Source organism: Macrobrachium nipponense, chromosome 19 (assembly GCF_015104395.2).
Source record: "Macrobrachium nipponense isolate FS-2020 chromosome 19, ASM1510439v2, whole genome shotgun sequence".
Classification (NCBI taxonomy): domain Eukaryota; kingdom Metazoa; phylum Arthropoda; class Malacostraca; order Decapoda; family Palaemonidae; genus Macrobrachium; species Macrobrachium nipponense.
In genome coordinates this window covers 18691459-18716458 of record NC_061088.1, presented here as the reverse complement: position 1 = coordinate 18716458, position 25000 = coordinate 18691459, and the positions used below count along the sequence as shown (strand labels likewise).

The 25000-nt window shown below is 35.4% G+C and overlaps 1 protein-coding gene across 3 annotated transcripts in view; it reads right to left on the bottom strand.

The window, feature by feature from the left end:
- Window positions 1–25000, bottom strand: part of LOC135214477 (NADPH oxidase 5-like) — a 141521-nt gene that overhangs the window by 101858 nt on the left and 14663 nt on the right. For 2 of the 3 annotated variants that reach the window (XM_064248828.1, XM_064248835.1), the window contains exon 2: window positions 21145–22241. In XM_064248828.1, coding sequence (XP_064104898.1) covers window positions 21145–21795 — 651 coding nt within the window. In that variant the 5' untranslated portion in view covers window positions 21796–22241. The remainder of the gene's footprint in view (window positions 1–21144; window positions 22242–25000) is intronic. The other variant, XM_064248830.1, reaches the window with a different exon arrangement.

Genomic DNA, 25000 nt, shown 5'->3' with positions numbered 1-25000 from the left:
GGCAGAGTTCTAATGTCAAAAGTATCAAGATATTCACAAAACATGAAAATTATAGTTTTCAAACCCACCTGATCAGCAGGACCAATGTTTGTTCAAAGCCAATTCATTGTTAATCCAAGATGATATAAAGGTAACATATTCATGGCTTTTGGATATGCTAGGTTAAGAAATGCCACTGAGTTTACCTAAATTATTGTTTCCTAATGAAGTGACCATTAAAAATGATGAAAGTATAGACAAATTTGTTAATCAAAAGATATAAAAAAATAAGAATTATGGTAACATTAATTATCAGTGTAATTGTTATTGAATATATATATATGTGTATATATATATATATATATATAATATATATATATATATATATATATATATATATATATATATAGATATATATTTATATATATATAATAGAATTAATTCACATCGAACCGTGATTCATTTATATATCATTCAAGCTACAAATGTCCTTTAATATCTAAATTCACTCTACCTCCCAAATGATATATTTTCATATATGTACCGAAGGGGAATTTTTTAGTTGATAATAATTTCGTCCCCCCATGGGATCGAACCACTGTCCAAGTGGACGGGGACGAAATCAGGAGTCAGTTGGCTGATTGGATAGCGTCACTGACTGTCCTGATTTCGTCCCCGTCCACTTGGACGGTGGTTCGATCCCATGGGGGGACGAAATTATTATCAACTAAAAATTCCCCTTCGGTACATATATGAAAATATATCATTTGGGAGGTAGAGTGAATTTAGATATTAAAGGACATTTGTAGCTTGAATGATATATATATATATATATATATATATATATATATATATAATATATATCCATATATGTAAGACCCCCATAGAAGTTATCGAAGTTGCTCTTGCAGGAACCCTCACAACATATTCTTTTTAAAATGTAACATTTCACAACAGCACTTTCTGTGCAAACACAAGTAAAAAATACTGAACAATACAAGATGATGACACAGTCACGACAATATGAACGACAGAAACAGACGACCTTTTTGATTAAAAACCAGGCAAGAAATGAGAAGAAATTTCACAGAGCAATTTTATATCTATCTATTTATACATACATACATACATACACACTCACACGAACACAACACACACACACTCACACACATATATATATATATATATATATATATATATATATATATATATATATATATATATATATATATATATATATATGTGTGTGTGTGTGTGTGTGTAGAATCTACTGGTCAGTTTTTTTTTTACCAGATACATATGCAATTGTAATAGCCACAATTTCCTCTTAACTTCTTAAATTCTTTGCTCTATTTTGGATACGCTTGTCACTACAAAACCCTGAAGATCCAAGTTCAAAGAAATTTGAAGAAGAAATTGTGAGGTCCGGTCCTGGGAAACGAACCCAGGTCTAATAATCAAAAAGATTATATATAGGTAACTTCCCAGACGTATACACATACTCACACACACACATACCCAAGCACATGTATCATTCAAATATATATAAATAATAAATAAATAGGAAGGACACTAAGTGACGGACAGGAAATCCAAACTCTCGCTAAAATTCACGTAGGCACAAGTGGAAATCCGGGCGACCATGAAAACTCATTGTAGATACCTACTGACGTCAAACTGATTCATCATTACTTTGTGTAATAGAGGGTCTTAATAGGCGTAGGTTTCCTCGGCGTTATTTTCCTTAAGAAGAAATCTCTACTGAATTCTGAAGGTTAAAAATATTAAGCAAAATGGATCTTTCCTAGATAGTGACCCCCAACAAAGTTCGGGCGGTTCGATACCTAAGACAGTCTTTTGTTTATGCTTTTACAGTCATCCCAAACGGGCTTGTACTCAACACGCCTTTGCGAAGGTGTATATATACCGGGTTGAAACCGTGTGGGGGTGGGGGAAGGTTACTATCTAAGAAAGATCCAGGAAAATTGTTGCAGTTCATGTAACAATTGTTTGTTTGTTTGTATGGTGTTTTTACGTTGCATGGAACCAGTGGTTATTCAGCAGCGGGACCAACGGCTTTACGTGACTTCCCAACCACGTCAAGAGCGAACTTCTATCATCAGAAGTACACATCTCTTACACCTCAATGAAATGCCCGAGAATCGAACTCGCGGCCACAGAGGTGGTACGCCAAGACCATACCGACCACGCCACTCAGGCGTTAATGTAAGTTGTGTCTGGATTTATTTCCTTATTAAGTAACCAAATGATGTCAGCCTGTCTTCTTATTTACTTATCTTTTAAGTTTTTTGTTTAGCCCATTCAACAAGCACACACACACACACACACATATATATATATATATATGTGTGTGTGTATATAATATATATATATATATCATATATATATATATATATATATATATATATATATACATATAAAGCATATTTAATCATTCATATGGGTGCATGTTCGTTGCGCCTAACAAATCGATTCATCCTTGCCATAAAGAGTCAACCTATGAAAACAACTTGTTGTACGTAGAAACATTTGTTTGCATCCAAGATGAGCGTTCAACAGTCTTCCAGTGAGAAAATGTGCACCTCAACAGATGTAACTGATGACGCCCTACAAAAAAAAAGAAAAAGAAACAGGCAGAAGGTGCTAATTCACCTGTATATTTATGGCTCAAGCTGATAATTAAATCCCATGCATATTTATATACGTATATATATATATATATATATATATATATATATGTGTGTGTGTGTATATATATATGTATGTATGTATATGTATATGTATATGTATATAAGGAAAACATGCCGGTGTAATTGAACAACACGGGTGTCATCATTACATATAAAACGTTTAAGACAGAGAGAGAGAGAGAGAGAGAGAGAGAGAGAGAGAGAGAGAGAGAGAGAGAGAGAGAGAGAGAGATCTGGAGCAAGTAAAGGTGACTACCGGATGTAACAATTAAGATAAAAAAAAAAAAAGAGGGGCCGGTTAAAAATCTAGATTACCATTTGCTTGTTTTAAAACATTCACCCTAAAGTAGTGTTTGATGACGTGAGTCGGTGGTTAATGGTAAAGACGTTTACATAATGTCTCTCAAAATGTATCTAAAAAATTTTTCTTGAATTTTTCATGCAATATGAAATGAAATACATTCAATAAATACCATTTGTCAAATGTTTATACGCTTACTAAGATGGCTTTCAATAAATCTTAAAGCTAGAATGTGTATTTATACGAATGTTTGTGGCATGCTTATGTGAGAATATTTTCAGCGGTGTTTTCAATTACTCAGTATTTTTAATTATTTACTAAGTTACTGAATCTCTATCTATCTATTTACCTATCCACTTACTGACTGATTCTCTACTGACGTATCTATCAATGACTGATTGTTTACTTTAAGCTGCAGTTTAGATAATTATCTTTCTCCCCGTCTTCTGCGTTATCCTTTGAAGCTAACCGTCTTTTCTCGTCAGTCTTTATTTTTCTTTCTTCGTCAACTTGACATTATCATATCTTCGTTATAGTAGTTTCTTTCATCTTTCTTTATTGATGTAATTATGCAGAACTTTCAGAGCCATCCATCCTTATGTTATTTTTTTCATCTTCATTTTTTTTTTTTTTTTTTTTTTGCTAATTTTTAGACTTAAGTGTCTTTCTCAGTAGTCCGAGCTATCTTTGTCTTTCTGCTTCATCTCGCCGTTATCTTTGAGGCCTATCAGTCAATTCCGAGCCATCTTATAGTACTGCGTCTTTCTTCTTTTTCTCCTGCGTAGTCCATCTCATCACGAAGGATTGTCGAGAAAATGTCCTCAGGTGATGCATCCAAATCTTAACTAGTTTTTAGTCAGAGGATGTTTGAGATCTCTATGTTGTTTACAAGTTATTATTATTATTATTGTTATTATTATTGCGGTTTGTTTTCTGATTTGCGTTTTGTGGATCGATGGTCGAGAACGTAGTTTTTTTTCGTTTTTCCTGAAGTAATTGGTCGTATGGAAGTAAGAATGTGGAATCCTCCATCGAGAGTCAAAAGTGACAATATGATCCTATGAGATGAGCGCTTGGAATCTGACTTCCAGGAAGAGTTGTTACTGTTAAACCCGTTTCTCAAACAAGTATTCTAGAAAATCCGCCCACTAGACTCAACCCAAGTGGAGCTGATGATGATTAAAACAACGAACGATTTCTGGTGGTCCTGTGGTGTAAAGGATTGCCCTTTGGGCTTATTCCATATGAAATCGCTCAACTTCTGAATAATAATAATAATAATAATAATTATTATGTTTGTTTGCATGCTTACTTTATTTTTCACCTGTCTTTGCTCCTGTTCACCAGCAGCTCTAACCCAATCAATCGACTAGCCTTCAGGTGTCCCTGTCGCCAGTTGGACACACCGGGATTAAACCTAGTGCTTTTTGTTAGCGAGGCGAAAGTGAAATGTTTTCGTAGATTCACACACCACACACACACACACACACACACAGAGAGAGAGAGAGAGAGAGAGAGAGAGAGAGAGAGAGAGAGAGATGGAAGTTATCTCTCCAAGCGAGAGAAAGAGACAGAAAAAGATGTTTGTTAGAAGTATGGAATTCATCCAATCAAAATAGTTCAACAGCACAGTAAACAGCAACAACAGGAGACTAAAAACAGGGCAAGGAGACAGACGCCAGCGCTTCAAGTAAACACAACGAGAGATAACAGAATACCTGGTGTTTCCGGTAGGAAACTGACAATCGGAGCTGGACTTGGTGGATGTGTATTCACGACTATTCATAACTTTTAATGTACCTCGCACCTGGTTGCTGCTCTCTTTGTTGGCTTCATTTGGGCCCATTTCCGATAAACTTCACAAGAACGGTAATGAGCGCATAGTGAAGACCCCTTACCATATTAAAACAACTGTACATTTGTGTTCATAGCATCTCTAAACTGAATGAAAAAAAATAAATTACGTATCAATTCTTGTCCGAATAACTTGAATGAACTTAAATAAAAAGAAGTCTGTACGATTCAATTGGCACAAAAATATATTTTAATAAAAAAATTTCTTTCTATTACTATATTCACTGCAACCAAAATTATGTTTGCATTTATAACTGCATTTTCAACGAATGTAGGTTAAGGTTAGGCCTACAGTAAAGAACCAGCCTACAGTGGTGAAATAAATAACCAATTAGAATAAAATATCGTATATTGAAATATAAAGTAAATCAAGGTCACGTATATAAACACTCAAAATGTTCGTTGGCACATAAATCAACAAAATGACAATCGTGTAACCATTTGATAATCGAAAGTATGTCTTATTGACGCTGGAAACAATGCAGCAGCAACAGCAGGGCATTTTGACTCACGACATTTATTGAATGCAGCCACAGCAGCCGCTGGTTTGGAATCAACATAAATATGGGTTTTGTCGACCCTCTTGTTCTCTGTGGAAGATGACGGTTTCTCAAGGTCATGAGGACGACGGCTGGCTTCGGTGTGACTTTGGGGATTCCTTTGGGTTTTCGTCATTCTTGAGTTTGCAGTTTCTGTGTGCTTGGATTTAGTTTCTCTCTCTCTCTCTCTCTCTCTCTCTCTCTCTCTCTCTCTCTCTCTTCCTGCTTTCTACAGTTTCTTTTCTCCTCGTTCTTATCCTCTTAAAAAGTTGTTGTTATTATTATTATTATTATTATTATTATTATTATTATTATTATTATTAGAAATGTGACAATGGAGGACATGTCAAAAACGGTGGATTCAAGGGACAATTATTATTCTGCATGAGAAACAAGATTGATGCATTTCTCATGCAGATTATTATTATTATTATTATTATTATTATTATTATTATTATTATTATTATTATTGAGAGACATTCACAGTTATTTAAATTTTCCTTAAATGATTCATGTTTGTATAAGAAGTTACTACTACTACTACTATTATTATTATTATTATTATTATTATTATTATTATTATTATTATTATTATTATTATTATTATTATTATTATTATTAAAAAGAATGGTCGTCAGGATGCCGTTGAGTTTGTATTGCAACTTTTCAATCCCCCGATTGAATCTCTTTGTAGCAGAAGGTATTTTACACAGCAGACGTCCAAAGTTCATTTATTCGTTGACGTTTATCGAAAGGCGAATGAAGCCAGGAATACAACTATGGCCTATTTGTATCCGCTAGCTGGCTTAGAGAAATGTTAAGCGATACCCCTGGCTTCATTCGCCTTTCGAAAATGGGTAGACAGTACTACGGGTACATCAATGAACTTCAGACAGATGTAATATATAATTTATCTGCTGATACTAAGAAAATTATTCGTGAGATTGAGAAACTAAGACATAAACTCAATATCATTTAGACGGTCATTCTGTTTAATGAAGTGTGTTTGAGAAAGGGTCTTCATCCAAGATATTATTATTATTATTATTATTATTATTATTATTATTATTATTATTATTATTATTATTATTATTATTATTATTATTATTATTATTATTTAGGAAAAGCTCTCTATCACGACTGAAAATGAACCCAGGGAAGGGCTCGAAATTATACTCGAACTTTTAACATTTTTATTAAGAACATTATTATTATTATTATTATTATTATTATTATTATTATTATTATTATTATTATTATTATTATTATTATTATTCAAAATAAGTTGATAGCATTGTGAAATCTACACTTCAAAGAAAAATTTTATCTGGCTCCATCCCGTGACGGACAATATGCCGCCAGCTTCGGTATCATCGAGCTAGCCACGGTGGACTTGAATGTCTGACACCTTATTGAATTAAGGTTCTGAAAGTATCAGTTCGATGAATATTTTCCCTTTCACTCCTCCCTTTCATCCGAAATTTCTTTACATCAAGTTATCGACGTGATTATGCTATGCCACGCATTTGTATAGATGTGATCTGCCTCAGACCAGATATTCGCTGTTTCCTTCTGTGTTGCTAATCTAGAAAGAAGAAGAAGAAGAAAAAACTTTGGTAGCATAATACTCTGAAAGCATCCGCATATTATCCTATTGTTGCGTAAGCTACGCTGGTCTATGTCACGCAAGTGTCCTAGTTTCCCCCGGACAGTGGATGTATTTTGGTTCACGATATATCTATTTTTTTTTCTATTTATTTCCGCTTAGTGATTTGCCAGAAAGAAACGCCTGTTTTTTGGTTCACACGAATGACAAAGGTTTGAGAGAGAGAGAGAGAGAGAGAGAGAGAGAGAGAGAGAGAGAGAGAGAGAGAGAGAGAGAGAGAGAAAAGGCAGCATGTAATTGTTTCTTTCCTATACTGGTGTAGTTTTCAAAGTTCATTGCTCTCTCTCTCTCGGACATTTCATATATATATATATATATATATATATATATATATATATATATATATATATATGTATGTATATATATGTGTGTGTGTGTGTGTGTGTGTATGATATACACATCATACATACGTATGTGTGAGTGTGATTGTACGTACGTATATATATAGACAGTTCCAGATTTATACCATTTTTTTCTTGATAGATCTTATCACTTAATTCTGCATAACTGGTGACCATTTTGGCTTGAGAGAGGTTCGCTGTTTGGAAGATCACTCATTTTTGACGCTGAAATCACTCCTTGATTCCACGATCATGATCTTTGTTACTCTGACCGTGAATTTTCACTTTTTACAGGTTATTATTATTATTATTATTATTATTATTATTATTATTATTATTATTATTATTATTATTGGTTGCAGGTCCACAATGATATCGCATTGAAGTATAAAGTCTTTAATAGGTAATAAAAAGCTTTCGAACCTTATACTAGGTTCATCTTCAGTCAAGTGACTTGACTGAAGATGAACCTAGTATAAGGTTCGAAAGCTTTTACTACCTATTAAAGACTTTATACTTCACATGCGATATTATTGTGGACCTGCAACCATTGTCATCATTTTCGACACGAAAATGTGCCCATTATTATTATTATTATTATTATTATTATTATTATTATTATTATTATTATTATTATTATTATTATTATTATTATTATTATTATTATTATTATCAGACCTTTCCTCTTCGTTCTTAAGAATTCCAAAGCAATTGTTCGTGACATCACATTGATACCTTTACTCTCGCTAAAATTTGTTCTCGAATTTATTTTGACAATGACTACTGAAGCCGCCGGAACTTTGGTCTCTTATCATGACTTGACGCACTAATAATTTATCGTTGAACATTTGACTGTAGTGATAAAATGGGCCGGTTTGCCATCCCCCATCTGAATGTTTTTGTATATTGATACTGTGACACTGAAATGCCAAGCTGTTGTTATTTACATGTATCATCTGGCTATACAAGCTGATGTTAAGTGACCTGACCACGAGCTTCCACCTTTGAATTAAAATATCAACAGTTCTTGGCTCAGTTAACTTCAGTTTATCAAAATTTAAACAGACCGAAGGAAATCTGGTGTATGGTATTTATGAAAGGAAAATAACAAATAGATGAAGACAACATTTACAATAGAAGCCCTCTTCAGCTTTGCAAAGCCTTTACTCACTTGAGCCTTTTTACTAGCAACTAAAAGTTCTTCATGTTTTGAGCACAAGTGAAATATGCGCCGTTTCATGGTAGATACATTATTTGCAATTTGTCACGGATAAGAAAATTGACACATCATGACCTATAATTTACATACTGACCACTCATATTGTTATCACAATGCTCCAACACTGAATTCCTCATTTTACTTAACCTTAGCAAAGAATATTATTATTTTTAATATATTGTAAATGGATACGCACTCTAATGAAACAGACGTCTACAGAGTGGAACGTCCATAAATCAAAAAGTGGAAATAGAAATGAGAAAACTTTCCTTGAGTCCTTTTTACTTGCATGGCCTTGCATTCGTACATGACAAGAAGAGAGTTTCCACCGCAACAGAAACAGAAGATTTTCGATGTTGGGTAACCTGTTTTAAAGTTTTCAGTTTTTCGAGATGATAAGCACGGTTATAAATGCTTAAGGCGAGGGCAAAGAGGCGTCGTAGTGAACGGGGTGAAAGAAACAGAAAAGACACAGAAATAATGACAAAGAAGTGAAGCAAGAAAGACCAAAAGCTAACAATTAGAAAGAAGCACAGCGTAAAAAGATATCAGAAGAAATAATGAAAAATATGTGATAAAGAGAGAGAGAGTAAAGGCAGGAGAGAACTAACGGTAAAACCTGGTAAAAAGATCTGAAGAAATAATGAAAAATATGTGAGAGAGAGAGAGAGAGAGAGAGAGAGAGAGAGAGAGAGAGAGAGAACTGACAGTAAAAGCTGTTAAAAAAATATCAGAAGAAATAATGAAAAATATGTGAGAGAGAGAGAGAGAGAGAGAGAGAGAGAGAGAGAGAGAGAGAGAGAGAGAGAGCGGGCTGGTAAAGGCAGGAGAGAACTGACGGTAAAACCTGTCGGCCAAGGCGGAATGACCTTCGCTGCATGTATGAGATAAACAAAGGTATGATTATTTCACGCCCGCTGGGGGAAAACCAAACCACTGCGCCCCTCTACCCGAGGCGAACAACTCGGGGCATCGAGAACAGGTACCCAGTGGGGAAGTGATGTGATGGTTTCATGACAAAGGGAGTTTGGTATCGTCGTAGTACCCTCATATACGAAGCTGTATAACAGTGTATGTCTAAAAAATTATTCACAAGAAAGTATGGTGAAGCATTGTTTATATCAAAGATAATATAGTGTACTCTATAGTAACTCTGGGAGTATCTTTGGTTTATATATACATTTAACGAAGTGGTTTCAAAGTTTTTTTTTTTTTAAAGAGATGACAGTCAACCACCAAACTCTTAAATGGAAAATTTACAAACGGCGCTTAAAGAGTGAAAGGTTCTTCAATACTCCAGAAAGGATAATAACAGATACATAGATTAAACTATCAAAATAAAAAGGAACGTGACGCAAACAAAAAACCCCTGCTGCTTCAATAACCATGACCTTTCCGATAAGTTTCAAGGCGAAGTTTTTTTTATTTTTATTTTGCTGACGTATGCAGGACCAACAATTATAGTTCAGACAAAGAAGGGTTACATAACATTTACGTAGGTACCAGACAGCAGCTTAACCTGTAACATAATATTACATTACAGAACTGAATATATGCTAATAAAGTCAAGTGCATTAAAACGGAGTGATAATGTAACGCTATACTCTATAATATCAATAGAGGGATCCACAGTAATATCCTTGTTTATCTAGATATAATAGATTATATAACAAAGCTTAAAGCTTTCGTCCATCATCCTGTGGACTTGATCACTAAGCACAAATGATTTGTATTCTTAGAAGCACGATACAGTGCTTTTATATTGCACACACACACACACACACACACACACACATATATATATATATATATATATATATATATTATATATATATATATATATGTGTGTGTGTGTGTGTGTGTGTGTGTGTGCGTGTATTTGTGTGTGTGTGTATGTGTGTGTGTGTGTGTGTGTGTGTGAAGAGTTTAAAAATTTTAATTTTGAAAAACATCTAAGAATTTAGTCACCTTGAATATAATGTACAGGTAGAGGGAAATGAATACAGAATATCATTAATTCATGAATAATTTTTACACTAAAGAAGATATGCGCCGTTTAACTTACTTTTGCAATCGAAGGTCGATGGGATAAGCCATTTTTTTTCAGCCAGATGCACGATAAACGATATCGAGAGATAAATGAAAATAATATAATAATGATAATAATAATATAATCATAATAATAATAATAATAATAAATAATAATATTAATAATAAATAAATAATAATAAATAAAAATAAAAGCTTCTCCTGAAACCAATTAAGAAAAATTGTTAATGGACCAAGGAACAATGAAAATAAACATTTGTGCGTCACTGAAACCCGGCGTGAAAGCTAACAGGAGCATGTCGGAGGCTGATCACTGTATAAAAAATATATATATACGAGTGTGGAGACTTAACTGTTAATGTCATTTGTGGTTACACACAGGCTAACGAAGAGAAGGACTCTCATTATCGGATGGGGCCGGCACTCAAGCAACGATGTCAATGTGGGATTTGACAGGTCTGCGGATTGAGGAAAGACAACTTTCCCTAGGTCGACAGGAAATCAGGTTTTAATATCTATTGCGTGTAGGAACATTGGGAATCATACATTACTTTTCAAAAAGGTCCAATGCATACATTCCACGGTACAACCTAAGCTAGCGAGAAAGTAGCCACATCTGATAACATTTTCAGTACGTCATGAAAGCAATAAACCCTTTCAAAAAATTTCGAAGAACAGCAAAAGTAGGAACTAATGGCAAAGTTAAGTATATCTTAGTTTAATCAGACCACTGAGCTGATTAGCAGCTCTCCTAGGGCTGGCCCGAAGAATTAGATATTTTACGTGGCTAGTAACCAATTGGTTACCTAGTAACGAGACCTACAACTTATTGTGGGATCATCGAACCATATTATATCGAGAAATTAATTTCTAATCACCAGAAACAAATTCCTCTGATTCCACGTTGGTAGGGCAGGGAATCGAACTCGGGACTACCGAATTGGTAGGCGAACTTCGTAACCCACTCGTCCATCGAGGACCTGGAACTAATGGCAAATCTAGCTGAATATTCTATAAATACTGTGACACACAGCAAATGGAATCACTTTCTTTTCAATATTCACGTCCATATAATAGTGCTAAGATCTATAAACCAATAAACTCTTCTGTTTATGGCAGCGCTCTCATCTTTACCAACGTTCGTATGCTTTCAAAGCTTTCAGCTAGCGGCCTGGAAAGAATTTTCCCACAGGTCCAGTAACAAAAGAAAAAACATAAATAAAAAATAAAACCGGTTTAATTACACGCTGCATTAGAGTTAGTCGCGCATCCCCAGCCCAGGTCAAACAAAAACTGTGTGTATTATTTTCAGGGCTAACACCATTCTTCAATTTTTTTTTTTACTTCTTCTGGTTTGAACGAGAACTAATGAACTTCTGATTGTGACACAAACTTTGTAATAGTCTTGAAACTTTTACTTGTGGGTTTATGTTATCGATAGCATAAGGGGACATCAAAACCAACATTAATAACACCAAAAGAAAATATATATATATATGTATAGTATATATATAATAAGAAATGCTTATAATAACTAATGAATGGAAAAAAGCCCCAAAAATACGAGTAAATTAGGAGATAAAAACATCGAAGTTACACAGAAAAATTATAAGGAAAAGACAAAACGTAAAAATGATTATAAAAGGGACAGAAACAGAAAGGTTCTCAGGACGCTACAATCTTCTCTTCGTTTCTCTTTCTCTTTTTTGTTATACTGTAATGATCCCATGACACTTGTTAAATAACTTCGTGCTTCAGTTTTTTTTACTGGTTATAATTATCTTTCTGTTTAGTTTTTGATAATTTTCGCTCGCGTGTCTGCGCATTTCTGTATAAGAGAGAGAGAGAGAGAGAGAGAGAGAGAGAGAGAGAGAGAGAGAGAGATAATTTAATTTAAAAAGAGATATACAAAAACCCAGTTTAAGAGAATGAAAATATAATGTATATAGCAACGAACGGTCTAGCGTAAACAAATGATTTCTAATGATTTCTAAAAACAATTCATATGATTTACTTTGTAGAAAAGGCTCCTTTCCAAATAAGAGGGTGATATGAAGAAGGTGGGAAGGTCAGGTGCTTGAAAAGTATTTACTTGGGCTATTTCAAGGACTCTGGTCAAATCTAGTACCACTTAAATGCTTACTCAACTAACAGATATTAGGAGCTTGTTATAACTTTTCCTCCTTTAAGAGGCAGTTAATCGATCATCCAGCTTCCTTCTTTTTAGTTTTTGTTTTGTTTAGACACGTCCGAGGAAACAGCGCTCATGATATCATTGGCGGCCGCAACGCTTATCATAAAAGCTCCCTTATGATCTGCACAGAAATCCGACTTAATCACGCACCTTATCTGAACAGCTCCACGTGACTCCAAAAGCATCATCTTCTAAGATGAAGAACGAAAAAGAACAAGCAAGCGTTAGCCATTCGACAGAGCCAAGCCTTCGTATCCTAAAAACGAGTTATTTTAACTGCCAGAGGCTAACCTGGAGTATCCTTTGCAAGGACAGATGTGTCTCTCCTACGCCTATCCTCATCCCGTTGCATATAAGGAAGGAAAAACTTACATCCCTCCAGGGCGTCAATTAAAGGCGAGCAAGGTGCGTATTTATTTTGACCGTGGTATTCTTTATAAGGTAAAGCAAGCTATGACTAAAGTCTAAAGAGGGATGTTGGCTATGTCCATTGCCCAGGGTTGTTTTGCTCGCTTCGCATGTGCATGTGCGAGCAAATAGCATGACCACTTGCTCTAAAAGTACTCATTATTTCTGACACGCAGATCTGTAGTATATCCGCACCACATAAGCCACCTCGGGCGGGGGTTGGGGGGATCACATCAGTGTTTGACAATTCTCACGCAAATTTTACACAAGCCATGACCATATGGCAATGCATCGTGAAACCTACGGCACATCGTTCTGGGAGATGAATATTCATTCTGCTCTAATTAGCTCAACGTATCTACTTTACCATTTGTTAAAGATATTCTTATTTAGATGTTATCACCCTCTTATTCAGATAAACAGTCCTTGTGAATAGCAAGCGCTGCTAATTTATTGCCAGTTCACTAGCACGACAGCATGCAGCCAATGTATATGATAGGTATGGGACATAAAATCCAGCCCAAAAAACATGCACACACACATACATATATACATAACATAGTGCACCCTTACAGTATTTTTGTATGTAACACAAACAGCCTATATACCATGAACTACACAATGTAGGTATACAAGTTTAAGCATATTAAACAAAAACATCCTTCAGTTTTCTTCTGAAGATTGAAAAAGAACCCCACAAAATTACTGTGTATAACGTGTTTACTTATAAGTATTTAAAATGTAAATACTTATAAGTAAACACGTTATACACAGTAATTTCGTGGTTTTTTTTCTTCAATTTAAGCATATTGTTAACTACACCAATGAAAACATGCCAATATGAAGTGAAAGACGATCATTTCTAGAGTTTTCTTTTCGTGATTATAAGAAATCTAACACTGGCCGTGTTTGCCACAGCCTTCTCATTAACACTAAAGGCTCAGGTATTAATCTTGGAGATGACAGATGCTTTGACCGAATCGCCATGTGCTCTACATCACGCACGACGACAAAAAAAAAAAAAAAAACTTGACAGTTAGTAGTAAATAATTCCAAAGATCGCAGTTATTGCAGGAAGTTACATCTGACGCTGGAGATTCACGAAATAAATGGACATCTGAGCAAAATAAAGAATTCAAATCCAACAGGTAAATTCGTTAAAATGTGCATTTTCTGAGTAAAGAGTAAATTATCGAGTGTTGTGTCTGATGAAGAGATGCTTTAACACATACCATAAACGGATGGAGAGAGAGAGAGAGAGAGAGAGAGAGAGAGAGAGAGAGAGAGAGAGAGAGAGTCTTATGTACTCATGAAATGGACAAACTGGCGAAGAACCCTAGCTTGAACGAAAAAGGAATTTAAGTGCTTCAGTCCGGCCTTCACGTACAAGTCGTTCAGAAATCTTTACTATAATGATTGATTGATAAATTGGTTCTTGCAGGCGTCGCAACGACGAGGTTTTTAACGCCGTCTTTACTATCATCAAACGGAAGTAATCCTACTAGTTAATCACGTAAATTCTATATTTTCAGATCTTTTTGAGTAATTTGGTTAATTAACTGGTAATTTCCTACAGCAATATCAAACAAATAACATAAATTTAGAGAGAGAGAGAGAGAGAGAGAGAGAGAGAGAGAAATAAACTATCCAGATTGTTTATTCAATTGCTTCCACGTACTGAATTTATCTTCTTGTTTTTCTCAGTAGTTTCTTGTCTCTTCCTGTGAAAACTTACAAAAATATGATGCCACCGGAGGTTAAAGTATCCGTTTTCTTTCTGCTTTCTACCAAACACACTTTTCTGGTGTAAGTTGACTCCCATTTTCTATCTGAGCCTTTTCATCACAAACAGTGGAATGTCTTCTGAACTACTCCAGTTACATCCCAATACTCGTAATTGGTCTTTCTGTCTCTGCTTAACAGTAATTTATTCGTAATTAAATTTTCACGTACACCGAATATTAAGGCAATAAAACGCCATGTTTTAACGTCAAACTCTTTCGTGCTCATTTCTCTGATCGAATATTCTATGAGAGCAAATCGGCATTTTATTTAAGTATGTGCATCGAAATAACCTCCACAGTTTATTTCTATAGGAATTTTTACGCGTTTTGAATAATAATAATAATAATAATAATAATAATATCTTGATTGCCATAATGATCACTTACTGGGGTGAAACTATTCATACATAACTCATACGATGTCCTCTCTCTCTCTCTCTCTCTCTCTCTCTCTCTCTCTCACACACACACATGCTGCATGGAACTAGTGATTATTCAACAATGGGACCAACGGTTTTACGTAACTTCCGAACCACGTCGAGAGTAAACTAATATCACCAGAAATACACATCTCTAACCCCCTCAATGGAATACCCAAGAATCGAACTCGCGGCCACCGAGGTGGCATGCCAAGGCCATACCGATCACGCCACTGAGGCGCTTACAACTCGATGGTATGCTAGGCCGTAAGCCTGCCTTAAGCAGAATAATACTTAGTTTCCTACTCCTTCCGTCACGTGTGTGGTTCAGCTGGCAGCGCCTTTGCATTTCAATAGAATGACCTGCGTTCGATCTCAATGTGAGTCAGAAATTTTTATATATAATAATGTGTGTGTATGTATGCAAGTCCTTAGGCGACTATGAGCGTGCGTGTGTGTGTGTGTGTGTGTGTGTTTGTTCGCACGTAGTACGTAGAAGCATAGAAGGCCATGAACGAAGCATTTCCGTTGTCGAAACGTTGAGATAGTGAATTAAAAGGTAAACATATTGTTCTTTATGGATATGAATATATAATTGTTTGTTTTATTAGGAATTATTTTCTTTCTGGATACATTGAAGAGTAAGCAAACTTTCATACTATTAGTGTTTAGACAAACAGATATATATATATATATATATATATACTATATATATATAGATATATATATATATGTATATATATATATATACATATATATATATATATATATATATATTAGGATATATATGATATATATGATACACACAAATTTATAAAGAATTTCGAATGAACTTTGGTTTATCCTTCCAATGCTTCCAAGAAAAATTAACTAACTACCAAAGAGAATCAGCGCTTGTTATCTGAGTTATTACCAAGTGGAAATTCCAAGTGCTTTTGAAACGCGCGACACCTGAAGCCGGACTCATCCTTGCGCGTACGAACCATCGCCATCTTGGATTCAAGAGAGACTCTGTCCCTAAATTTGAGTCCATGGTTGCTGATTGCAACTAAGTACCACTACCCAGCATCAGATAACCATCTTTATCGCAAAATGCACCCAGAAATGGCTGTAGCGTCGTGCAAATATATCATCATCTTGAAATCTATTTTCATTTCTAAAAAATCCTCATCATTCATTTTGATTAGTTTAAATAATATACCTAGAAACTTACCATTGTTCATTAGTTTATGGGAAAGTTAAGCTGATTAAACGACGAGGAAATTGAGGATTATTCTCCTAAACTTTACTACCTAAAGTTATATTTCTTAAAAGGCCACCGCTTGATCAACATACGACACATTTAGACCACTCCGACAAATATATTTATTTTAATGAAATTATTACTAAATTTCTGCATTAGGTTTCATAGCAGCTATGGTTCTGAAAAGAATTACGTTTAAACGGAGCGAAGGTGAAACATTTGGAAAATGCAAACGCATGCCGTAAAATAGTCCTTTGTAAGAAAAATTTAAAGAAATGATAGAGGTTTAAAAATGAAAAAAAAAAAGTAAATCTAACTGAAATAACAGACCTGATAGGTTTTGAATTTTCTTCCTACTTTCATATACATGGAATTCTGGCTGAAATTAACAACTGAATAAAAGAAGAAGAAGAAGAAGAAGAAGAAGAAGAAGAAGAAGAAGAAGAGGAGGAGGAGGAGGAGGAGAAGAAGAAGCAGAAGAAACACTACAAATATGAGCCATCTCTGGCAGACGTGCGCAGTAACGCGTATAAACAATATCAAAGGGTGAAGCCAAAACGTTAGACCCCATTAAACGGATTATAGGAACGGAATTGAGTTTTCCCTACGGAAACGGCTGCTCTCCTAAAGCGTACGATTTAAAGGACGAAGAGAAAGTCGAAACAACATACTGTCCCAAAAAACAGCTAGTCTTTTCCTGATGTGCTCTTTCGTATAAAAAAGATCATACGTTGCATTCTTAATGAGTTCTAAGTATTTAACAACAACTACGGTTTCCTGTATGGATTACCTCGGTTATTATTTCAAAATTCTCTTTTCTTTTTTCAAAAATTAGCAATACATATATAGACTAATTAACATATATATATATATATATAATAATAGATATATATATGATATATATAATGTTATAAAATTTTAGTGATTTTGTTGCAGAATACGGCATCGACATTAGTCTAATGAAATGCTGATGATAATATTTCTACATAAAAAAGTTATTGTTAATAAACGTAAACGATTCACAACCGCGAACACTAATAATAATAAAAATAAAAAGAACAAGAAAACCCTGATGAATAGTTCTTGACAGACTCCTTCTAATATGTCTTCTTCACTCTTTCATCCTTCAGTTGACCATCTTTCAGACGCACGCACCAACGAGCAAAATCTTACAATTCATTTTTGAACTTTCAAACGAAAGTCCATTGACTCAAACTCGAACGGATATTTCCCTGGCCATAAAATTCGAAGTTCACTGATGCCTGAGAGAGAGAGAGAGAGAGAGAGAGAGAGAGAGAGAGAGAGAGAGAGAAATGAGAATGAGAGGAGAGAGAGAGAGAGAGAGAGAGAGAGAGAGAGAGAGAGAGCTGTGAAACTACACACAATTTATATATATGTATATGCATTATAACAGTCACTAGTACGCTATAGTTTAATTCCGCTGTTCATCATCAAAGGTTTGGCTCATCATCTGTAATATTTACTCATTATACGGGTTTTTATTTTCTTATTAAGGTAATACGAGAATGATGAGAGTATCGCCAGTAATATAGTGGTTAGATAAAAGTTAAATCTTCCACTTAATCTAAACTTCATGGAATCAGCTAATAGGGCTATTGAATAAAAAATTTTCTCTGTATCTCTTTTTACAAAATAAAGAGAAATTATCATAGACGACTATATGACGTTATTCACCTTCTGAGTTTGGCCAGTACTGAAAGGTGACCACCAAATGCTCCCGTGGTTAGATTTTTTTTTTTTAAGTAAATATCTCTGGAGCAGAACTAACAACCTCATCCTAAAATGATCAATAGCAGAACTGAAAGGTCAAACGTTCTGAAGCGGCAATGATTCACGACGAGGCCCGTACAACCAACAGAATGAGAGTGAGAACGTTCTGTAATCTGTAGGCTCGATCGGACGACAATAGCTTAGGCCTAATTGTCCAGAATTCTTGAATCTGAGCCTGCTGGCCGGCCATGCCTGGAAAACCTGTTTAAATGAAGCCGTGACGATGGAAAGGATCGATAAACCGTGATTTTAGGAGGCCTGCCTGTAGGGATGCTCTCCGTAGGCCTATGAGCTGTTCCCGCCTTCATCATGAAAAAGAGCATTTACTCCTCTTCTTGTTATTCATCATATCGTATCTGTTCACAACTATTATTTCCCTCACGCCAACTGTCATAAATATCCTTCTTTATCTCGTATCGTTGCTCATATTCCTCTCTAGTTACTGATAAACTATCACACCTCATTAATATTTTTTATTGATCATCATTGATCGCTGTCATTACCGTCCTTGTCTGTTACATTTTATACACCAAACTCGTTCTTCTTAGCAATCTCTTGTGACTGGTCATTACCGTTGTTCACTACTCTACAAATCATCCGACAAAGAACACTATCATTATTGGTAATTATCAATGATCATGTATTATTATCATTGTCTGAATAAATTCCATCAAATAAGAAACTTAGTTTCCAAATAATAATCATGGCATTTTCAAAAAATGATCCTCAACTTGATTTCTATTATATATTCTAACCCTTAATGTTTCTTGTCTGTTAGCTTAATTTTAATTGTTAAGTATTTCTTGATGGTCAACTTAATTTCAGACCTTAATTATATCTTCTTGCCCGTCAGTTTCATTACAATTTTTTTCTTCTGCTTAAGCACGAATAGGCCAAATGAAGGAGACTGGTGGAAGTTAACGTCCAAGGAATCAGTCAAACTTTCAGGTAACTCATCGCAAACATATTAAACAAACGGGTTGAATACAAGACCACGTCTTGTCGGTATTCCTAACCAGTGCTTCCACTAACGGTCGATGACTTGAGAATACATACAAAATAAATAAAAAAAAAAAAAAAAAATATATATATATATATATATTATTATAAAATAATAATATATATATATATGTTATATACTAATATACTATTATATATTATTATATATATATAGTACATATATATAATATATATTATTTATATATATATGTGTGTGTGTGTGTGTGTATATCGCCTGCCTCCTAAATAAAACTATTTGTGAAAACTTTACCAAAAGGAGGAGGGAAGGGGCTCGAGAGGAAAGTTATCTTTCTTGGACCCGCACTTGGAAATAAATGCTGATGAAGCTAAATATACTGGGGCGATTTCATATGAAATGTACGGGAAAAATTTTTTTTTTCTCTCTCTCTCTCTCTCTCCTTAGTTTACCAGTGCTCACCACGACCATCTGCGAGTCACTCCGGACTTCTAAGGTCTACTGCAATAAATATTATAAGTAATTTAATAAAAATACTACAGGATATAAATTTTAATCGACAGCAAGTTATCGAACTTGGCCGATAATATCTAAGAGATCTCTGTCTCTCTTGTTTTCGTATGCATGTAAGAATGGATGCATACACGCATTTGTTTAACTGCCATGTATATAATAACCTTGACTGAATGAACTTGAAACTTGTAATTTTTTTGTCTCCATAAACAATTACCAACATTCTTTTCGATCGTGACAACTTTACATTTATAAATTAAATTACATATTCCATGATGATGCAGTGTATCTAACAATCTACTTCAATAACATTTGCACACTCTGGGATCTCTGAAATATCTTAAACATTTCTACTTTTGGAAAGTCACTGATATTTTCTAAGTACAAGGATCAGCTACGCTTTCTTCTTAAATAGACATAAAATTTTCTTCTCAAATAGACATAAAACTTTCTTTAGAAATAGACTTGAACTTTCTTCTGAAATAGGCATAAAATTTTTTTCTTTCTTCTGAAATAGACAAACTTTCTTCCGAAATAGACATAAAACTTTCTTCTGAAATACACAAAAACTTTCTTCCGAAATAGACATACAACTCTCCTCTGAAATATACATAAAACTTTCTTCCTAAATAGACATAGAACTTTCTTTTGAAATTTACATAAAACTTTCTTTTGAAATAGACATAAAACTCTCTTCTGAAATAGAAATAAAACTCACTTCTGAAATAGACATAAAACATCAGGATTCGGATAAATGTTCTACCTAGACATTAAAATATCTACCAGTGTTGAGGTTCTTGTTCTTCTTCTGCCGGTACCTTCTCAGAATCCACGACAAAAGCAACATTTCGGGTCCTCTGAAGACTAAAAAAAAATTCTGACTGCCAAGATTATACTGCGCATCTAATACAACAGTTCCCCCAGGCCGGTCACCTTGGAATGTCTGGCTTTATCGCTTATTACTAAGAGTTTACGACAGATGAATAATGAAGATACAGTGATGATTGTAGTGTTAATGTGAAATCACTTGTATAATATATTAAATAACGATGATAAAGAGCAGCGTCAGGAAAACAAAGCAAACCAACCGCTCCGTCACTTGCAAATGGATGTAACATTAAAAATACACATAAAAAAAAAGATGACCAATGACTTACTTTGTTTTTCATTGCGGAGAGAAAACTAGACAGAGAGTAGTTTCCGCCATCTGCCTCTGATGCCTCTATGAGGTAATTCCTCAACCAGGCAATATTTTCCCGGAGTTTCCTCTCTTGGAGCAACTCGAGCGTCGCTTCTGACATACAGCATTCTTCATCCCCCGGCTGTCCTTCGGGTGGTATGCTTTCTGCCCCATCTTCGTGTTGAGGAGCCAACGACAGCGTCTCACCGACAGGCAAGGCGGCCAACGACGGGATAGTCCCTCTGGAGAACTTCCTCGTTGCCCGGAAGGGGTTGTTGCAAGACCTTCTGGACCAGAAGCCTCGGTTCCTTCTGTGCTCTATGATGCGCTCCTCGACGTCGACCTCCGGCGTCAGGGTCCTTGCCGGTGCAAAGATGTCGGAAGCCATCGACGTCTGGCTCTGGCTGGAGGCGTTGCGCTTCAAAAATTCGTGGCCGACAGATTTCGTTGCGGCCAGGGGCCTGTTGCAAGGGAAGACCGGCTCTTTCCTCCCGTCGACGCCTGCAGTCACAGGTCTCCTGTCTTTAACCTTGGATCCTTCCTTTGAATCCACGACCGGGTTCCCGTCGTCATTGTAGACAGGATTGTCAAAGCAGAGTTTGGGCGGACCGTCATCACGCTTCACCATCTTGTATCCTTTACCTCGATTATTTCAACCTTTTTTTTTTTCTATTCTATTCTAGTACACGAAAGGACGATATCTCCAAATGTCTTTCTTCGCGTCTGCCTTTAATATAGTCACATGGAATAATAAGTGTTTTTACGACAAACACTTTAGAGCACCAACAAACTGATTATTGAAAGAAGTTGCAGATAACTGTTGATGGTATTATTTGAAATGTTTCACGATTTTTTGTTTGTTTGTTTACCCACAGCTAAATAAAATGACAATTCAATGGTGGGAGCTATTATTTTGTTTTACATCAGCAAGAGCACAAAACACAAGTGTCTCTTCTACAAGCTTTGTCTCTTGACGTCTGATTCCCTTTTACAGTTCTACGCTTGCGCTCAGACAAGGGCGTCCATCCGTCGCCGGAAAGACTGAACGAATGTTAGATTCCCATTAAGCGACACCTATTTATAGCAAAGGCAAAGGACAGGAGTTAGACTCAGAAGTTTCCAAGTCGTGAATATCAATGGGGATTTCGACTACGTTTGATTTAAATATCCATATATCGATTTATAATTAATCTAATATTCCCTTAGTTAACTACATTTTGAGTTCATTGGAGGTGTGGGAACGTAGTATGAATATATGTAAACCTTAAGGATAAAAAAACATTGCTGGACTCATTTTTCCCCCTTTTCTTTGCTATGAGTCAAGTATCTGACTTGAATGCTTAGCGAAATCATCAATTGTGTTACAGATGATGAACATAATTCGCAATGTTTTGTTTATTGAAAGAAATGAAATCTCATTGTTAAAGGAGGCAATAGAACAGACAAAGAGGTAAAAAAAATCGACTCGAGGTAACCAAGATCATAATGTACTGGAACGGATCTATTTATAGAACCAAAATTCTTTGCTAATATAGTCATCACGTACATAGAAATGCAGCACTAGATGAAGACAAGAAAAAAAATATTATACGGTACAACAAAATGGCTGACCCTTGTCATAAAATAAAGAAATATACAGAAGGACACCTGAGTAAACAGAAAGTAACGAAAACGACTTAATCTCAGAGAATTAGGGTGTCAAGTCAACGCCATCTTGAATTTGGTCAAGTTCGTCACCAATTCCACACTCGAAGGGCAGGTTTGCCCCCGCGACCATCTACTATGCAAGCACGGACCAGTGACCCCATTCCCAAATTTAGGAAAGGAGGACGCTTTATCTCAAGGTCTGTAGACCTTGCTCTACTCTGTACAAAGTTCAGGATGGATACGAAAGGTGGGTACGTTATTCTGCACAGAGGTTTAACCTTGTGAGTCAGTCGAGTCCAAAACAAGATGATTTGGTTCATAAGGAGTAAGAATGCTTGTGTGAGGCAGGACATAACCTGGAGATGGTACAAGAAAGCATTCAAGACACGAGTAATATATCGTGAATGATGGCAAATGACGTGTAGAATGATATACTCATAAATGAATATGGTTCATGTACAATGAGTAAAGATGCCTGTCATGATAACTTACATACAACTTAGAAAAGATGCATGTTATGAATTACATGGAAAGTGCAATGAGATATGCCGTTTATAATAATATATGCCATGAATAACGATATATATGGCATGTTTAATACGCCATGAAAATTTTATGTCTTGAACAATAATATATGATAACGGTATTTGCAGAGAACAGTGATCGTAAGGAAGTTAATAATAAGGACAGGTATGGGATATGAATGCGAAAGTTTAAGATATAAATATTGAAGAAATATGGAAAATTGAAAAGATTGCAAAAATGGGAATGAAAGCGGAAAGGAAATATATAAGCCACAAATAAGGAAGAAGGGATTGAAGGTGAAAGGGAAAAGCCTGTAAAGATGAGAAGATTTCGATTCTAGTCTGCAGGAGGCCGTGGTGAAGAGGGCACGTCGATACCCAACTGCAAATCCAAAGTAAAACAAATTGATATAAATTTGAAAAGGACGAAGTTTATAACGTACAAGAATATGATGGCTTTCTAGAATTACACTTTCTCGTATCGTAACTTCATTTCAAGGGACCCAAGGGACCGGTAAGGATGAGAAGCTACTTGGCCACCTACCAAATATCCCTTAATCTAAAAAGGTCTACGTGTCTATCCCCCCGTCACGTTTATAGTCATCTTTTTCAAATCCTCCTTCAAATCTACTTGCTACGTGGCTTTGGTGATGTTATTCACATTCAAAATAAAAAAAAAGTAAAAAAAAAAAGGCATGATAATGAAATAAGAACGTTCAGCAAAACTATTACATAAACCTTAAATAAACTAAACAGAAATCAGTAATGACCACAGCTACAATTTCTCCCCTGATAAATACCATCAATTACCACCATATTTGATAGGCCATGGGCTCTCCGGCATCACTGTAACCCACTGTCGCTCATACCAGCCTCCCACGGTCTCTTGTTTGTTAGATAATGCAAACAAACCGTTTATATACACCAATACAATTCGTACAAAACGAACGGCTGTCATACAAATATATGAATATCTCAATATGAAAAAAAAATCACAAAGGAAAAGGAAGCTCTATCTAGTGAGTTAGATAGAATGAAGACACTACCGGATATACGGTGGAGACAAATGATCACGTTCAAAACAATAATACGACAATATAAATAAGTTTGGAAGACTGATACGATACTGGAGTAACCCGTGCCATTCGAGTATTGTACATAGTCCAAAATGACATGTTGCACATCATGTGCAACATGTCCAACATGTCATGTGACTTGTGCAACATGTGACTCTGACAATGAAGGGCTTTGCATTTACTCACTTCCGTAGATGTTTTGACAGAAGAGAATTTTGATTTCTGGTTGTTTTATTTTTTCCTTTAATAAAATAACTCCGTTGTGCATATCCTGGCCCCGCCCCACTTTCTTTTTAACTTCCTAGGTTTAGGTATTTAGAACGAAAGAATCTATACTGAAACTTAGGTTACACAGCCAAGTACTACTGGGCCATTTAAAACCGAAGACAGTGAAAAGAGGGAGTTAGAACAGCTAGACAGCAAGATAAAATGAAAGACGTTTAACACAAAAGTTTAAAGATAAAACTGGGGATAACTCCACAACTGCATTAAGAAGAAATAATTAAAGAGGCTGGACAGCAGAATGAAAGAAAGAACGCAGGCAAGCAGGTACTTCAGTAAACACCGTTTAGTAATGCCTACAGTA